General features: G+C 47.1%; 1 protein-coding gene across 1 annotated transcript in view; it reads left to right on the top strand.

Moving 5' to 3' along the window:
- Window positions 1-18,949, top strand: part of LOC124973866 (selenide, water dikinase 2-like) — a 51,734-nt gene extending 32,785 nt beyond the window's left edge. Inside the window, 2 exon segments of the mRNA XM_047537550.1 lie at window positions 17,927-17,961; window positions 17,964-18,949. Of these exon segments, the coding sequence (XP_047393506.1) occupies window positions 17,927-17,961; window positions 17,964-18,949 (1,021 nt within the window).
- The last annotated feature ends 284 nt before the right edge of the window (window positions 18,950-19,233 follow it).

Here is a 19,233-nt window from a genome sequence, read left to right as displayed (position 1 = left end):
CACAAAGCACAGTGGTCTTCCTCCTTGCTTAGTACTGAGCGCTCTGAGCCAAAATTTAATTCTCAAACAAAGGCCAGACTTCACAGCCAGATTAAGAAAGTTGCATGGTGGCTTCCAACTCAGTGAGTGTCACTTCTTTGTGCTCCTTTCACACCCTTTGCCTGGGTTCTATGATCTCAGCTTTAAGTTTGTTAAGTGAATACTTTAAAATGCATGATCATGAAAAATTCTAACAGCAGAAATGGATTAAACTAGAGGGTTGGGACTAAGGAACACCCAATGACTGACTATTGCTCCTGAGAATTTGCCTCGAAAAATATCACGACCTCTCTCCAGCCTGTGTGTGTGTGCATGTGCGTGTGTGTGTTTGTGTGTATGTATGTTAAGGACAATGATCTTACCTAAAAATTCAGGAAAAGTTCAAGGACAGAAGAAATTCATGAATGGGCAGCATTGCCCTGTGCCTCTGGGAGGACTGTGGTCACTGACCACAGTGATCCTGATGCCATCACACCTGTGTCCTAGGTGAAGTCGCCATGCAAAAGACACACAAAGGGAAACATGAGCAGCAACAGCCTGAGAAACACAGAAACCAGTGGGAATGATCTGTAAGCTGACAAAGCTAAGGTTTGACAACAAAGTCCTTAACTGAAGAAAATACACGCCCAGAGTGCTTATGTCAGGAGAGAGAAGTTTGTGGGTAACGATCAGAGTGGAAATCAGTGTGGAATAATAATTGTGATGAGGATGATGTTAGAAATTTATGAAAAGAACATGATTATCACATACTCTGTTCCCCTCTGGACATTGGAAGTCCTTCCAGAATCCAAAGAAGGTGAGACTTCTGAGGTCAGATGACAGAGCCTGGGAAGATTAACTTTGTTTTAAACAAAGGGATGTTGGAAAAATCTCCGTGGAAGTGAATTACAAAGCTTCTATGTGTTGCTGTTAGTATGAAACTGAGCTGCCCATTCTGCCCCAGTGGGAGCTGTGATCATGGACATGGAAACAGAAGAGCCAGGCCAAGGTCCAGGAGGCGAGGGTCATGGAAGGGAAAATGTGATGGAGGTGATGAAAAGCATATTTTAGATGCAGAAGTGGGGAAACCCAATGTGACATGGGAAATGTGGGGTGCAGGACACTTTGGTCACTGGAACCTTTGGCTCAGTGGGGCCGAGGCTGGGAGGGGCACTGGTGGCAAGGGACAGCTGTGAGGAGGTTTCGGACAGTGACCTCACTGTGGGCACCTGCCCTTCTGTCAACACCTCCTGGGCCAAGAGCCTGGGGAGTTATCTCAGCAAGCACTGATCCTGTGGAGGGGTCCTTCTGCATTCTGATCCTCCCTTTGATCCAAGAGATTAGTGTGTTGTTCTTCACCACTTTCTCCCCAGGAGGGCGGGGCAGCAGGATCTGGAGGAATCCCCTGGGGGTAACTTGGAAGCAGAAAGCATCCATCCTAGCTTTCCCCCAAGATTAAGTGAAACTCTGCAGAAAACCAGGACTAGTTGCTGCTCCAGCTTCAATCTGGGGCCTGTGGAGGACATTCCAGACATGGGACCAGGCCAGCATGGGACGTGGCTCGTGGGACTAGGGCTTGGGTTCTGCATGTTCCTGGACAGTCGTTGCCATCTGCAGGTGCCACTTCCCAGACTTTTGAGCAGTTGGACAGTCAACACACACTGAAAAACCATGGCAGATGCAACCCAGTACCAAGTGTCCCAGGTCCTCACAAACACAGGTCACATTTCTTGTTCTGCTCATGGTTTGCCTGTGGCACAAAGTGACGAGAAGATCTTTGTTCATACCTCTCTAGTCTGCCTTGGTAGATGTCACCTCTGAAAATGCAGTGGTGACTGTTACGTGGAGAAAGTGGAACTGAGCTGTTCATGCCAAGATCAGATATCACATCTGACCCAGGCCTTGCTGAGGGCTTTTGATGCCTGCACATTTCCCCTCATCTGTAACACCCAGGATGCTGTCGATGCTGCTTCTGCTGTCAAACTCTGATGTCATGGGCAGTGCCCCAAGCAGGAAGGGTCATGTGAACGTGGGCTGTTCTTGCAGCAACAGGCTGCATCACAGTCCTTGGACCCACGAAATCCCTAATCAACCTTGTCTGGCCCCACCGGTGGGTTTTCTGGAATCAGGCCTGACTGGGTTTTCCAGGAGCTCGGTGGTTGCAGACACATCTCAGTTTCCAGGGAAACCCATCTCCAGACCCCATGATCGACCCCAGGTGGGGGAGGTGGCTTCTCTGCAGATTCGGCAGGGCAGGATCGTGTTGAGTGTCTACTGCCAAGGAAGCTCTGCATTCGTTTCCAGAAATTACAGACCGCTCAAGAAGTCTGATTCTGGGTTCAATAGATTCAAAGTTTTGATGACTAGAATCAAAGGGAAACCTACTATTTAAAAGCCAACAGGGGGTTTCCTCTGAAGTTCAGACTAATAGTTGTGGAGAAACTGCTCTTTTGCTTGAGACAAGAAAGAAAAGGACATCTCTCTCACTGCTGGTTTTGGTGTTTGTTCCAAAGGCGAAGCCATGATCGGGCACTGTCCCGTGTTCAGGAAATGGAGAAGCATGTGGTTTTCTATTGTATGTAAAGGTGGTCTTCGCCAGGGGCAGGTCTGCCTTTCTTCATTTGCATCCTTACTCACTTACTGAACTAAGGCCCACCACGTACCCGGTGGTGCCGGGAGGGTGACAGACACCATCGATAGTCACATAATTCCTGCTGAGGGGCTGAAGTCAGGGTGAATGGGACAGGCCACCAGCCATAGTCTGGGAAGTTCTCTGAAGAAGGCACTTTTGAACTAAGATCCGAAGGAACAGTCAGAGTTCATCAATTAAAGGGGGCAGAGTCCACTTCCATGGAGTTGAGGGCAGAGGACAGGCCCCATAGCACCTGGGTAGATCTTGGTCCTGAGACTAGTGGGGTGACTGGAAGGCTTTCACCAGGGCAGTGACATAATTTATGTTTAATATAATCTCCCTGGAGTGGGGTGGAGAGCAGACAGAGGGAAGGGGCTGTGGCTGTCCCGTTGGGAAGGCATCCATGCTCATTGGGAGAGGGATGGTCACCACTTGGGCTAGGATGTTGAGGCTAAGGGTGGACCTGAGAAAGGCCAGAGGGCAAGTGGCCGAGCTTGCTGATGGGTCACTGATGGGCGGGCGAGAGAAGGAACAGTCAGGAACTAGCTCCCAGTATCTGGACAAATGGGGTGGCCCGAGTCGGGCTGGCAGCACAGAGCGAAGGGTCGGAGTCAGGGATGATTCTCATGATGGACAGTCGACTCTGAGCCATTGAGATTTTCAGTTGCCTGGGGGTGGGATCTGGAGCACTAGCATGTTGACTTGGGTTCACGAAGTCCACACTGAGTTTTGGTAGGGACTTTGGCAATAGTCCCTGATACACAGCATGGCATTGTTTTCTCCTTTGTGTGTTCATGTGCTTTTCATTAGTGCATCATAATCCCATGTCATAGTGGGACTTGTTACATACTCATGTGTGCACGTTACTTGGTCAATTTAATCCCCTGGGCCCCTCCGCCCCTCCTTCCCAGGTCATCTTTCTCTTTACAGCTCTCCCTTCTGTTTTTGTGGGACTTCCTGCAACCCCTGCATGCACACGCAGGGACCCCTGCCCCTTTTTTCCTCTCTAGCTTTCCTGGGTGATAGAAAACACATGACCCTGGACTTTCTGATTCTGGCTTCTTTTGCTTAACATGGTGTCCTCCAGTTCCATCCATTTACAAGCAAATGACATAGTTTCATTCTTCCTTGTGACTGAATAAAACATCATTGTGTAAAGATGCCATCAACAGGCACCAGCTTTTTCTGTGATTTGACTCTTGTGGATCAGCTGCTCTGAACACAGGTATGTGTGTGTCACTGTCACAGACTGTTTCTGAGGTGTGACTGTGACTGGGCATGTGTGGTCCTAGGATCCCACCCTAGAGAAAACAGGGAGCACCCTCCAGTCTTCCTGCTTGTGCAGCAGGCAAGTCCCTCCACTGGCAGTTGACAAGCAGTTCCTTCTTATGGATGGCTGCTCCCAAAGAAGCCGAGCAGGCTTTGTGACAGAATCCTGGCTGAGCTGCCCATGGTGTGGTGGCAGATGACATGGGGTTGGGTGCACATGACTGGTAAGACATCTGTGTGTCCAACCCTGGTGGGAGGTCCTCAGACAACTTCTGAAAGGTCACCCTACAAGGCAGACACCGGGTGCCAAATGATGGAAGCAGGTGATATGTATGGTCACAGGCTGGAGCGTCTGGGACAGCTGCCTTTCATTGAATGATCTTGGAAAAAAAACAGAACCAGGAGATCTGCCCGAGGCAGATGTGGCACTGAGTCTGCCAGCTCCTCCCTCTGTCTCCCTCTATCATTCCCAAGACCATCCCAGCCTTGCCCAGAATGAAGCCATTTCTTATGGGCTCAGGTTGATCCTGGTGTGGGGGTGATCACCAGACTCATGTGGGGTACAAGCACAAATTGTCCCTCAGAAAGAGGAGACCCATTACCTTCTCAGATTCTGAGAAAGTTCAGAATATGCAGGAATACAAGACACTCAGAACTGAGGTGGCCAGGGTCTCCTGCCCTGTGCTCTCAGGTCAGAACCTATCCCCCCATAGAGTCCCTGAGAAGGGGCAACAGAAGCTGAGGGCATCCAAGTGCCTACTGTTCTTGCTCTGGGAAACTGAGATGCCAGGCCAGTACTTGTGGCAGGTGGGAGCAGTCATGTGGGAGCTCTTTCCAGAGGCTCCATCCCTGCCTCCAAGCCTCCAGGATGCTCATGGGAAGCAGGACTAGCTTTGGCCTACCAAGGGCCAGGGAAATAGGAGGAACTTAGCTCATACTCAGAGCAAGGTATACATAAAAATAGGTTCCAATTTTTGGTTGACATGGGTCATTATCTGGCCACCTGTAAAAAGTCATCTGAGTTTATGTTAGCACACCACAGGTGGAAAAAGAAAATAGAAGAAACATAAGTGAGTCTTTTCCAAGCAGAGGCTATACATAGGGCAGCTCAGAACTTCTGGCCCTGGGAGGCAGCTCTTCCTTATGAGGACATCTTGCTTCTTGAGGCTTCTATCTCCAAGAGCTTCGCCATTTCTAATCCAGAGTACACCAGCCAAAGTCAACTGACTGAGCCAGCAACTTGGCAAGGACGGTTGACCTTGGGGAGGCCATAGGTTGGGCTCACCTCTGCCTCCTAGGCCATGCAGGGGAAGCTGGTTTGTCTTCCTAATGCAGCTAGGAATGAAATACTTGCAGACATTTTAAATTGAGACATTTCACCCAAGTCTGGATTTCTATCTTCTCCTGGGAAATGGAGGACCTCAGGAGGGATCACTATCACATGCAGGCCACCATCCATGGTCCATGAACATTCTTCTAGCAAGGGCCATGGTTACCTCCCTTCCATGGTCTCCCCTGCTTCCTGTCACTTCTTCCTCCTCCCCCTTCTTTTTATTATCTTCCCTTCCATTCCTTAGTCTTTTCCTTCTCATTTTCCTTATTCAAATGGAACTGACCCACACTCAGGAAAAATAATAATAATTATGAATAATGGTTATTTATGCTCTGAGGTTATGTTTTCGATTATACACCTAAATAAACTTGTTCTTCAATATCAGGGCAAAGTCTGAAGCCCTGAGAGTAAACTTGAAATCATGTGCTTGGCACATCTTTCAAATGTGCATATGATAGATGCCTGACTGTGGAGTAGAAAGAACTCATGCAGTGGGTGGCCTGCCCTTGGGAGTCAATGCTGTGCAATGGCATGGGCAGGCCCCTGGGAACCCTGGACCTGGGGTCTTTGGGACGATCACCTACTTCTGGAGGCCTCTGGTTCTCCAACAAGAGTAGTGATAATCTGGTGTGTTCTAGCCTCATGAGCTGTTGGCAGGAAGGTCTTTTGTGAACTTCAGACTTGCCTGCTGATCAGAGCCTGCTGCTTGCCTGCTAGTCAGAGTTTGCTCGGTGGTGGCCCTAGCACCAAATATGGCCTGCAGGTGACCTGGACAGTACTTTAGTGTTGAAACCAGTTGCCAGTTTCAAAATCAGGATTCTTACCTTCGCATCTTAATTCCTCATATTTTCCCTGAAACCTGACTTTCTGGCTGTGCTTCTCTGACCTCTGCAGGTCTAGTGGTGGGGCAATGTCGTGGCTGCCCTAGGGATTTGTTATCCTCAGTCAGTAGGTTCCAAGGCTGTCTGAGCTCTGAGCTGTGGCAGGGGTGTAGTCATTTTTTGAATGCCCTTACCTGGGCAGATATTCTGCAGTGTTCCAGGAAGGGGAAAGGCCCTTCCCAAGCACCAAGGACACATGCAGGAAAGGCTGGGGACCAACGGAGGAGCTGACCATGGATGTTTCCAAGACTCTCTAGGGTTGGCATTCCTTTGGAGTGGGCCGACGCAGAGGAGGGGTGAGGGGTGCCTGGAAAGCAGGAAGTCACTGCCCCAGAAAATATTGTGGGGGACACTGGGTGGTCAGGAGGTGGGTTGTCACTCATGGTCTGGGAAGAGTTTGCCCAGCCCAAGAACTTCTGATAAGAGAGATGAGGGACAACCCAGTGCCTCCCCTGTCCAGGCAGAAAGCCACAGGGTAAGCTGAACCACCACCTGCCCTCCTGTCCAGGAAGGAAAGTATGACCAGAGGGTCACTTGTGACCTCGGCAAGGAGGAGGAGCAGGGGTGTAGGCATTCAGAGGTGAAGACCTGAACAAGAAAACGTGGGGTTACCTGGAGAGGTGGGGTGTAAGTTGAAGAGAATCCTGGGAAGACCCAGACCCTGCTGTGCATGTGTCCAGGGTGGTTCCCCCAGGAGCACTGCTCAGTTGATGGACAGGAATGCTCAGGAGCAGGCATCTGGCCCTGCCCTCTCTGCACTCCCCAGCACCCATGGGGTGGGGGTCTCTTCTGAGGGGGCAGCTTCAACAGATGGTCACTAGTGGGCATCAAGGGCATCATACCTCATTCATGGCTCTGAGGGGTGGGGTGCTCCATAACACCATGGCTTGGAAGATCATGGGTTGGGTGGCTCCATGTCAGGCATCATCATCTCCAACAACCCTCTCAAGAACAGCGGCACAACAGAGGCCTGTCTCCCTCAAGTGGGATCTTGGAGGGGAAGGCTCTTGTACTGGCAGGATGAGCCCAAAGACCCAGCCCCTTCTGCCTACAGCCCTTGGCCCCAGCCTCCACTTGCACCTGCACATGCTGCATCTTGGGAGGGAAGTGGCAGAGAGGAGCAAGCTCTGCCAGTTCCTTTGAAGGAGACTTGGGCCCCTGACCTCCCACCAGGCAGAGTCTGGTCACAGCAACGACCAGCTAGAGGGGTTTCTGTAGGTGGTCATAAAGGACTATTTTGCTATGGACCATGAGAGCAGATGTCAGTGTGCCACCCTGCACACAGGGCTAGTGTGCCCTTTTCTCTGAACATGTGCTGAAGGTGGAGGGCCAGGCTGGGTCAGCAGTATTTCTGAAGTTGTGAAGGGGCGGTGGGTGGCGTGGTGGTGGGAGCTCCGGGTCACCTATGAGTGCTCCTCCTGCTCAGGGAGCCCAGTTACTTCCAGCCCACCCTGCAGCTGGCTGGAAGTGTATAGCCAGGTGGTGGAGACGGAAGCTCCCACCCAGCCTCCCGTGTCCCCCAGCACCCCCCACTCCTGCAGCTGTGATGCCACACAGATGTGAGTAGGGGCTTGCCTGGCTCACTGGGTTTGAACCCACAATTCCCAGGAAGTGTTAACTGGGTGGGTACATTTGGGGCATGACCATCGAGTGGGTACTGGTTATCTGGGAGTCCTAGGATATGCAAGATGGGGGACCAGCCAGCATCATCCCACTGACATTCAGGTAATCATGTGTTGTTGATCCAGCAGCATTTTAAAGCCCACATAAGACTCTTATCTTCTGAGAAACCAGCCCACATTTGTGAGTATGCAGGGATCATGTGTAGATGTTAGCAGAGACCCCATGCACCTGGGGATAAGACCCCACTCCAGAGGCCTTGTGTCTGGAAGTAGGGCAGGCCTGCAGGGCTGGGCAGAGCCTGCCCTCTTCCTCTCTGGATGCTGAGGGATCCTCTCCTCAGACTGTTGGTCACTGCTCCTGGGTCAGCCTGCACACAGGCTATGGCTTCTCATGGAACTCAAGAAAGATGGAAGAGGCAGAGGGGAAGTCAGAGGAAGAGAGGAGCAGGGTACAAGGGGAACTGGTGTTGAGATGGCACAGTGGGCCCGAGCATCATGAAGCACAGTCAGGTGGGCAGAAACTTCCACCTTCCCTGCTTCACATTGTCATCCTGTGCTCAAGTTCTGGTCCCTGTCCTCAGTTCCCACTTTGTCAGGAAGGGCCTTGGTGCTGCATGAGGGCCAGTGAAGCACCTGAAGCAGGACACAGGCAGTGTCTCCAGCTGTCCTGTGGGAGCAGACCATGGACCTGGCACTACCCGCCATAGTTCTAGCACCTGTCCTCAGTCCACTCACTCATTCCACGTGTGCCCGCATCATGTCTGCACCTTCATACCCAAGCTGCTTCCCCTTTATGTGGTGAACCTCTTTGCAACCTGCAAGCCTGCTTTCTCTGGCCAGGAGCAGTCATAGCCAGGAAATATGGTGGTAAAGTGCAGATGATGTCATTGTCTGGTGGGTACTTAGATCTGTGTGTCACTGAAATGAAATGTTGACCCATGGACTACACCAAAGGGTTCTGTAGTTCCAAAACAGTCATGTGAACTCTCTCCTGGTGAGCACTGTCAGCAGGACTGATGGCTTCTCTGGCTGCCCCTCACCATGCAGTCCAAATTACATTCAGCTCTCTGACCTTGAGCTGCTGGCTTGGCTATGACAGAGGACCCCAGGCAGCTGCAGGAAAAGGCCATCCTGGGCCAGCCTGGATGGAAGAATGATGGGACCAGGTCACCGGAAGGACTGGCCATGCTGCTGCCTGGTGCTAGTGGAGAGATCCACACCCACGAAGAGCAAGGTGTCTGGCTGGAGGGAGAAGCAGAAGAGAGACAGCAGGAGAAGAACTGAACCAAGTGCTAAGAGCCTGAGCCAGAAGGACAATAGCTTGGAGCTTGCTAAGGTCACTCCAGGTGACCAGGGAAGTTCTCTTTCTCTGTGGCTGAGTCCCATCCCTGTGAAAATAGGCAGAAGCACTTTATTTGCACAGCATGGGAGAATATATTGGAGACACAGGATTCCAGAAATCCTTGCAGTTAACTGAGCATTCAGTGTGTCCCCTCTGGGACAACACTTGGCATGCTGCCCATTTGTGGTCTGTTAGCAGGTCTCCCTGTCTTCTTCTCAGGTGCTTCTGTCAGGATGTCCTGGTGGCATCTGTGACACCCTAAGTGGGCGGCTGAGTGTTGGGGACTTGCTTGAGCGGGACTCTGGAGGAGCCTTGCCCATCTGCCTTCCATTCTGCATCTGTGTGGAGGTCTCCTCCTGCTGGAGCACCTTGTCTCTTGTAACCCTGAAGCAGAGCAGTCCTGGGAGCTTCCCAGTTCCTCCCAGGTCTGTCTACATGGGTGCCCTCACCTAGACCAGGAAAAGACAAAGGAGTGCATCATGAGACAGAGGAAAAGAGGAGTGGTCACCTGCACCAGACAGTAAATTTCTACTGTGAACATGCGGGGCCTGGGTGTGGACACTGGGCCACTGGCCTCCTTTCTGGCTGTTTAGGCAGGGTGGGCTCCAATGTCTGAGGGTGTGGGTCAGGCTCCAGCAGCCAGAGAGGCTTGATAGCCTTGACCCTCAGTTCAGTCTTAGTCAGTGCCACTATTCTGAGGCCAGTGTGGTGGCACTTGCCACTGTCCTGACATTCCAGGCTGGGGTCTGGTGTTGCTGACCGTGTGGTCATTTTGCACTTTTCCTCTTCTGCTCCAACTTTGAACCTGCCCTGAAAATGAGCTCTTGTGTGACCAGCACAGACCCAGCAGGCAGGTGCCCTGTTCCCCTGGGGACAGGTCATTGCTGCTTGGCCCTCAGGGAGTTAGAGGACAATGTCCATGGCTTCCCTAAGAACAAGGACCAGGCTTTTCATTCCACAGGGTGGCTGGGCTTCCCCTGGCAAGTCACAATGGGTCCAGGGTAACACTGGTCAACTCAGACCCAGGTGCTGCAGAGGTGTCTGGGAAGGGGCTCAAACCTTGCCACCTGAACTGCTGGGATGCTGAATGGACATAAGTGCCAGCAGTCTCTGAGCAGCCAGAGTGAGCAGTGGACATCCCACACACTATTCCTTCCTGAGGGTGTCAAGGAATTGGAAGGAGGATGAGCCACCTGGGTGACTCTGAAGGTAAGGACCTGGGGAAGGATCCATCTGGAGTGTCCTCAGGAGCCAACTCCCAGGCCCTGGGAACCCTCCACCTAGTGACATTCCACCCCAGGTCTAGGATGTGAGGTCTCAGAATCCCATAGGATGCTAACATCTCCTCCTCCTCTGCATAGGAACCAGACTGTGCTGTCAGGTCTGCCAGGAGACCTCCCAGGCAGCTTCTGGTCTCCTGTCACCCTTCCTCTGGAGGCCCAGTGGGCTTCGCCTGCACTGACAGAGTATGGCAACTTCCACCTCCTGCCAGTTCACCATGCCAGCACCCTCTCTAGGTGTGGGCTGCAACATGTGATGTGTGAGTGGCTTTTCCTTAGGAGCCCTTTCTTGTTTGGGGTGCTTCACATAGCTGAGGTGCCTGCTGACCAAGAATAGGCAACTTGAAGAAATGTGTTTCATGGAAGCCAGCACCATGATCAGAAATCATCCAAGGATGACAAGGAACCCAAGGCAGGAGGCTCAGAAGCCACGGGTCACTCCCCACAGCAGCCCAGAATCCAGTTTCCCTGAGGTTTAGACTCTGGAATGGACACTGCACATTGCCTCTCTTGAGAGACAAGGCTCACATGAATGTTGACCAAAGCCCACCCTACGAGTCAGAGTGAGAGTCCTCCAGGACCAGTCTGACCATGAGCCTTCTGTTTATTATTTGTTCCATCTCGTTTGGGGGCTGGGGGTTGGGTTCACCTGGGCAGGAAGTTTTCAGGACTGCTGTCCTGCTGGGAAGCTCTGTGGAGTACCTGCTCCAAGGGTCTTCTGACTAGAAAGCTCATGCCTGATTGGAGAGTCACCTTTCCCCTTTATTTGGGAGTCTGCATGCTTACAGGTTCAATGCCAAGTGTATCTCCCTCAGTTCCTGCTGCTCTTCACCAGGACAGCTTCAGGTTGAGGGTAGCAGCCTCAAAGCAAACCAAAGTCTAAAGGCAGATTTGTCGAGGCAGAGTTGACCAAAAATCTGTACCAAGCAGGGAATGTGGACACCCATAGACCAGTCATTACCAGGGACTGTGAACATGGATTTCATCCCCATTTCTGCCTGGCCACTTTAGGACCCTCTTTGGTTCCCTCCTGTTCCCACCAACCTAAGGAGACTGATAACCACTCTTCTGTCGCTGTCTCTTTTTTTTTATTGTAAACAAATGGGATACATGTTGTTTCTCTGTTTGTACAAGGCGTAAAGGCATACCATTTGTGTAATCATAAATTTACATAGGGTAATGTTTGATACATTCTGTTATTTTTTTCCCTTCCCCGCACCCCTCCCACCCCTCTTTTCCCTCCATACAGTCCTTCCTTCCTCCATTCTTGCCCCGCTCCCTAACACTAACTCTAACCCTAACACTAACCCCTCCCACCCCCATTATGTGTCATCATCCACTTATTAGCGATATCATTCGTCCTTTGGTTTTTTGAGATTGGCTTATCTCAATTAGCATGATATTCTCCAGTTTCATCCATTTGCCTGCAAATGCCATAATTTTATCATTCTTTATGGCTGAGTAATATTCCATTGTATATATATACCACATTTTCTTTATCCATTCATCAATTGAAGGACATCTAGGTTGGTTCCACAATCTGCCTATTGTGAACTGAGCAGCTATGAACATTGATGTGGCTGTATCTCTGTAATATACTGGTTTTAAGTCCTTTGGGTATAGGCCAAGGAGTGGAATAGCTGGGTCAAATGGTGGTTCCATTCCAAGTTTTCTAAGGAGTCTCCACACTGCTTTCCAGAGTGGCTGCACTAATTTGCAGCCCCACCAGCAATGTATGAGTGTACCTTTCTCCCCACATCCTCGCAAGCACCTGTTGTTGCTTGTATTCTTGATAATTGCCATTCTGATTGGGGTGAGATGGAATCTTAGGGTGGTTTTGATTTGCATTTCTCTTATTACTAGAGATGATGAACATTTTTCCATATGTTTGTTGATTGCTTGTAGATCTTCTTCTGTGAAGTGTCTATTCATTTCCTTAGCCCATTTGTCGATTGGATTATTTGCATTCTTGGTGTAGAGTTTTTTGAGTTCTTTATAGATTCTGGAGATTAGTGCTCTATCTGAAGTATGATTGGCAAAGATTTACTCCCACTCGGTAGGCTCTTCCTTCGCATTGCTGATAGTTTCCTTTGCTGAGAGAAAGCTTTTTAGTTTGAATCTATCCCAGTTATTAATTCTTGCTTTTATTTCTTATGCTATGGGAGTCCTGTTGAGGAAGTCTGGTCCTAAGCCGACATGTTGAAGCTCTGGACCTACTTTTTCTTCTATAAGATGCAAGGTCTCCCATCTGATTCCAAGATCCTTAATCCATTTTGAGTTTAGTTTCGTGCATGGTGAGAGATATGGGTTTAGTTTCATTCTGTTGCATATGGATTTCCAATTCTCCCAGCACCATTTGTTGAAGAGGCTATCTTTTCTCCATTGCATATTTTTGGCCCCTTTGTCTAGTATGAGAAAATTGTATTTATTTGGGTTTGTGTCCATATCCTCTATTCTGTACCATTGATCCACCTTTCTATTTTGGTACCAATACCATGCCATTTTTGTTACTATTGCTTTGTAGTAGAGTTGAAGATCTGGTATTGCGATACCCCCTGCTTCACTCTTTCTGCCAAGGATTGCTTTAGCTATTCTGGGTTTTTTATTCTCCCAGATGAATTTCATAATTGCTTGCTCTATTTCTGCAAGGTACGTCATTGGGATTTTAATTGGAATTGCATTGAATCTGTATAGCACTTTTGGTAGTATGGCCATTTTGACAATATTAATTCTTCCTATTCAAGAACATGGGAGATCTTTCCATCTTCTAAGGTTTTCTTTAATTTCTTTCTTTAGTGTTCTGTAGTTCTCATTGTAGAGTTCTTTCACCTCTTTTGTGAGATTGATTCCCAAGTATTTTATTTTTTTTGAAGCTATTGTAAATGGGGTAGTTTTCCTGATTTCTCTTTCTGAAGATTCATCACTTATGTATAAAAATGCCTTAGATTTATGTGCATTGATCTTATATCCCGCTACTTTACTGAATTCACTTATGAGTTCTAAAAGTTTTCTGGTGGAATTTCCTGGTTCCTCTAAGTATACAATCATATCATCAGCAAATAGGGATAGTTTGAGTTCTTCTTTTCCTATTCGTATCCCTTTAATTTCTTTGGTCTGTCTAATTGCTCTGGCTAGAGTTTCAAGGACGATATTGAATAGAAGTGGTGAAAGAGGGCATCCCTGCCTTGTTCCAGTTTTTAGAGGGAATGTTTTCAGTTTTTCACCATTTAGAATGATATTAGCCATGGGCTTATCGTAGATGACCTTTACAATGTTAAGGAATGTTCCCACTATCCCTATTTTTTCTAGTGTTTTGAGCATGAAGGGGTGCTGTATTTTATCAAATGCTTTTTCTGCATCTATCGAAATATTCATGTGATTCTTGACTTTAAGTCTATTGATATGGTGAATTACATTTATTGATTTCCTGATGTTGAACCAACCTTGCATCCCTGGGATGAAACCCACTTGATCATGGTGCACTATCTTTTTAATATGTTTTTGTATGCAATTTGCTAAAATTTTGTTGAGAATTTTTGTGTCAATGTTCATTAAGGATATTGGTCTGAAATTTTCTTTCCTCGATGTGTCTCTGTCTGGTTTAGGTATCAGGGTAATATTGGCTTCATAGAATGAGTTTGGGAGGATTCCCTCCTCTTCTATTTTATGGAATACTTTGAGAAGTATTGGAATGAGCTCTTCTTTAAAGGTTTTGTAGAATTCGGCTGAGAACCCATCTGGTCATGGACTTTTCTTTGTTGGTAGGCTATTGATGACTTCTTCTATTTCATTACTTGAAATTGGTCTATTTAAATTGTGTATGTCCTCCTCGTTCAGTTTAGGCAATTCATATGTCTCTAGAAACCTGTTGATGTCTTCAAAATTTTCTATTTTGTTGGAGTATAGATTTTCAAAATAGCTTCTAATTATGTTTTGTATTTCAATCGTGTCTGTTGTGACACTTCCTTGTTCATTCCGAATTTTAGTGATTTGGGTTTTCTCTCATCTTCTCTTTGTTAGTGTGGCTAAAGTTTTATCAATTTTGTTTATTTTTTTGAAGAACCAACTATTTATTTTGTCAATTTTTTGTATTGTTTCTTTTGTTTCAATTTCGTTGATTTCAGCTCTGAGTTTAACTATTTCCTGTCTTCTACTGCTTTTGGTGTTGTTCTGTTCTTTTTCTAGGGCTTTGAGCTGTAGGGTTAGGTTATTTATTTTTTGAGTTTTACTTCTTTTATTAAATGCACTACACGAAATAAATCTTCCTCTAAGTACTGCTTTCATAGTGTCCGAGAGATTTTGATATGATGTTTCTTTGTTCTCGTTTACCTCTAAGAATTTTTTAATTTCCTTCTTAATATCTTCTGTTATCCATTCATCATATAATAGCATATTGTTTAATCTCCAGGTGTTGGAGTAGTTTCTGTTTTTTACTCTTTCATTTATTTCTAACTTCAATCCATTATGATCTGATAGAATACAAGGTAGTGTCTCTATCTTCTTGTATTTGCTGACATTAGCTTTGTGGCATAATATATGGTCTATTTTAGAGAAGGATCCATGTGCTGCTGAGAAGAAAGTGTATTTGCTGTTGGTTGGATGGTATATTCTATAAATGTCTGTTAAGTCTAAATGATTGATTGTGTTATTGAGATCTATGGTTTCTTTGTTCAGTTTTTGTTTGTGAGATCTGTCCAGTGGTGAGAGAGGCGTGTTAAAATCACCTAGTATTATTGTGTTATGGTCTATTTGGCTTCTAAAATTGAGAAGGATTTGTTTGACATACATGGATGAGCCACTGTTTGGGGCATAGATGTTTATGATTGTTATATCTTGCTGATTTATGCTTCCCTTAAGCAGTATGAAATGTCCTTCTTTATCCCTTCTGACTAACATTGGCTTGAAGTCCACATTATCTGAAATGAGGATGGATACTCCATCTTTTTTGCTGAGTCCATGTGCATGGTATATTTTTCCCCATCCTTTCACCTTTAGTCTATGGGTATCTCTTTCTATGAGGTGAGTCTCTTGCAGGCAACATATTGTTGGATCTTTCTTTTTAATCCAATCTGCCAGTCTATGTCTTTTGATTGATGAATTCAGGCCATTAACATTCAGGGTTATTATTGAGATATGATTTGTATTCCTGGTCATTTGGTTCATATTTAAAATTTCATTTATTTATTTATTTATTTTTTGACACATCTTTGTTCCTCCTTTATTTGACAGTTCCTTTAGGGTAATTCCTCCCTTTGCTGATATGCTTCTTTGTTTTTCATCTTCTCCTGATGAAATATTTTGCTGAGAATGTTCTGTAATGCTGGCTTTCTTTTTGTAAATTCTTTTAGCTTTTGTTTATCATGGAATGATTTTATTTCATCGTCAAATTTGAAGGTAAGTTTTGCTGGGTATAAGATTCTTGGTTGGCATTCATTTTCTTTCAGAGCTTGAAAAATGTTGTTCCAGGCCCTTCTATCTTTTAGGGTTTGGATTGAAAAATCTGCTGATATCCATATTGGTTTCCCCCTGAATGTAATTTGGTTCTTTTCTCTCACAGCCTTTAAAATTCTGTCTTCATTTTGTATGTTAGGTATTTTCATTATAATGTGCCTTGGTGTGGGTCTGTTGTAATTTTGTGTATTTGGAGTCCTATAAGCCTCTTTTACTTGATTTTCCATTTCATTCTTCAGATTTGGGAAATTTTCTGATATTATTTCATTGAATAGATTGTTCATTCCTTTGGTTTGTTTCTCTAAGCCTTCCTCAATCCCAATAATTCTCAAATTTGGCCTTTTCATGATATCCAATAGTTCTTGGAGATTCTGTTCATGATTTCTTACCATTTTCTCTGTTTGTTGAACTTTGTTTTCAAGGTTAAATATTTTGTCTTCAATATCTGAAGTTCTGTCTTCCAGGTGTTCTATCCTATTGGTTATGCTTTCTATGGAGTTCTTAATTTGGTTTATTGTTTCCTTCATTTCAAGGATTTCTGTTTGGTTTTTTTTCAATATCTCTAACTCATTATTGAAATGATCTTTTGCTTCCTGTATTTGCTCTGTTAACTGTCGATTGGTGCTATCATTCAATGCCTGCATTTGCTCTTTCATCTCATCATTCAATGCCTGCATTTGCTCTTTCATCTCATCATTCAATGCCTGCATTTGCTCTTTCATCTCATCGTTTGCTTCCCTAATCATTTTAATTATGCACATTCTGAACTCCCTTTCTGTCATTTCTTCTGCCATGCTGTAGTTGGATTTTATTGATGTAACATCTAGATTTGTTTGGGGCATTTTCTTCCCTTGTTTTCTCATATTGTTCAGGAATCAGTGGGTCATTAAGATATTGCAGATTTCCTCTATCGACTTATAATGTCCCTGAAGATTGCTAGTGTATCCCCTCTTATCCTTCAGTAGCCTGAAGTCTTAGAGGAAGTTGATAATGCGGAGCTTCACGAAGAAGCTGCCTCTCTAGTGGTGGTGACACTCAGGTGGCGTATATTCCCTGCTAGTGGGCAGAGGTGCCTCCACTTGTTGACCAATGGTCATCCAACGGGGAACTAGGCTGCGGGCTGAGGCAAGTCCTGTTTGTGCCTGTGTCTCTGTTTTTACCGGCCCTGTGAGAAAACCTCACCTGGCAGGGAAGACTCACTCGGTGGGGACGTCTTGCTGATCAGTTCCCCTCCTAGAGGTTCCCCTCAATCTACAACTACCGCCTGGACTGGGCTGTCTTCCTCTGCAATGTTCCCAGGGGCCCGGACCTACCTCCTGGGCCTGGGAGCCTCACCCTTCGCAGGCGAGTCTCCTTAAGCTGCCTCTCCCAGAGACTCTGCCCGCAGTCCTGGAAACTTCGCTCCACCCCTAGGCGTGTCTCTGTGCGGCTCTTCCAGTAAGAAGCCACCTAGCTCCTGGGACTCTGCTCTGCACCTAATCACCTGTCTATGCAGCCCTTCCTCTGAGCCGCCACCTGGAGCCCCGTATAATAGCTCCAATACCCAGAGATCCGCCACACACCTCCTCCTCTGGACAGTGGCCAGGTTTCCAATGCAGTCACTAGGAGCCCAAGCAATCTGAGTTCAAACAGCTCGCCACGCAGCTCCTCCTCGGGCAACCACCTGTGGCTCTGATGCAATCACTCCTAGACCAAGCGACCCGCTGCGCTTCTCCTCTTCCTCCGGGCAACCCCCTGGTGTTCAGAAGCGGTCATTCTGGGTCTAAACAGCTCGCCATGCAGCTCCTCCTCAGGCAGCCGCCCGGAGCCCCAGTGGTTGCTCCAAGTCCAAGCGCTGTGCTGAGCCGCCTCCTCTAAGATGATCCCAGTTGTCCATGTTTACTGTTCCTGTGGGGGGAGGGGTGTCTTGCCGAGCAACTCTACTTCACAAAGTTTCCTGCATTCCGGGGCTACCGCCCCATCCGGGACACCTCCCCAATGGGAGAGACTCACCCAGTGACTTTGAGTTGGTCCCAAGTCTCTCACTGTCTCCTCTTTTGAATCTTGTGTCCTGGAGCAATGTGAAATGCAGCCGCCCCCTAGTCCACCATCTTGAAAGTCCCCCAACCTTTCCATTCTTGAGCATTGGAATGGATCCTGTGTCATCCCCCTGAGGCACAGAGGCCTATCACTGGTGCAGACCACAAACTTCTTTTACCTCTGGGTGGAAGATCCCTACATGATGGGGCATATAGCTTGTGCTAATGTGCTGAGTGACCTCTACACCATGGGCATTACTGAATGTGACAACATGTTAATGTTACTCACTGTCAGCCAGAGTATGAATGAGGAGGAACTAGAAAAGGTAACACCACTCATGATCAAAGGTTTTCGGAGTGCTGCTGAGGAGGGAGGCACAGCAGTGACAGGTGGACAAATAGTGGTCAACCCTTGAATTATCATCGGTGGAGTTGCCACAGTGGTGTGTCAGCCAAATGAATTCATAATGCCTGACAATGCAGTTGTAGGGAATGTGCTTATGTTAACCAAACCATTAGGCACTCAAGTGGCCGCTAATGCCCACCAATGGCTGGATAATCCTGAAAGGTGGAATAAGATAACAATGGTGATCTCCAGAGAAGAGGTAGAACTGGCCTATCAGGAAGCAATGTTCAATATGGCTACCCTAAATAGAACTGCTGCTGGATTAATGCATACTTTTAATGCCCATGCAGCCACCGATATCACAGGCTTTGGCATTTTAGGACAATCTCAGAACCTCCCAAAACAGCAAAGAAATGAGGTGTCCTTTGTCATTCATAATCTGCTGATCATTGCCAAGATGGCTGCCATCAGCAAGGCCAGTCGGTGGTTTGGACTACTTCAAAGAACCTTCGCTGAAACCTCTGGGAGTTTACTAATTTGTCTGCCAAGAGAACAAGCAGCTCGATTTTGCTCTGAAATCAAATCTTCCAAGTATGGAGAGGGTTACCAAGCATGGATCGTTGGCATTGTGGAAAAGGGAAACCAAAGGGTCCATATCATTGACAAGCCTCAAGTTATTGAGGTTCTGCCTTGTGGGGTCACTGCTGGTGCTCTTGCTCCTGATAATTCCAACGCCTCCTCTGAGCCTAACTCCTGAAATGGAATAGCAGAAATTGTTGGGAACTTAGGGCTTTTATATAAAATCATGGACGATTCTCAAGAGTCGATTTTAAGAAACTTCCAAAGAAGGCTACCTGCATAGTGGTTCCATCTGCCCTTTCTCAGTGATTTGAATCAACCCATCATCTTTATGTACATTCCAAGGCCAAAATTGACACTTTGGACTTTGGGAGGACATGTGTTTATCTCTTGGGTGTAGGAGGAGCAGGAAGAACCTTTCCAAAGCAAGATGAGTCTGTTCCAGTTTGAGGGTTTTTTCTT

The sequence above is a fragment of the Sciurus carolinensis genome, unplaced genomic scaffold (assembly GCF_902686445.1).
Source record: "Sciurus carolinensis unplaced genomic scaffold, mSciCar1.2, whole genome shotgun sequence".
Classification (NCBI taxonomy): Eukaryota; Metazoa; Chordata; class Mammalia; order Rodentia; family Sciuridae; genus Sciurus; species Sciurus carolinensis.
The sequence above is the reverse complement of the archived record's forward strand: the minus strand, read 5'-3'. Positions and strand labels throughout refer to the sequence as shown.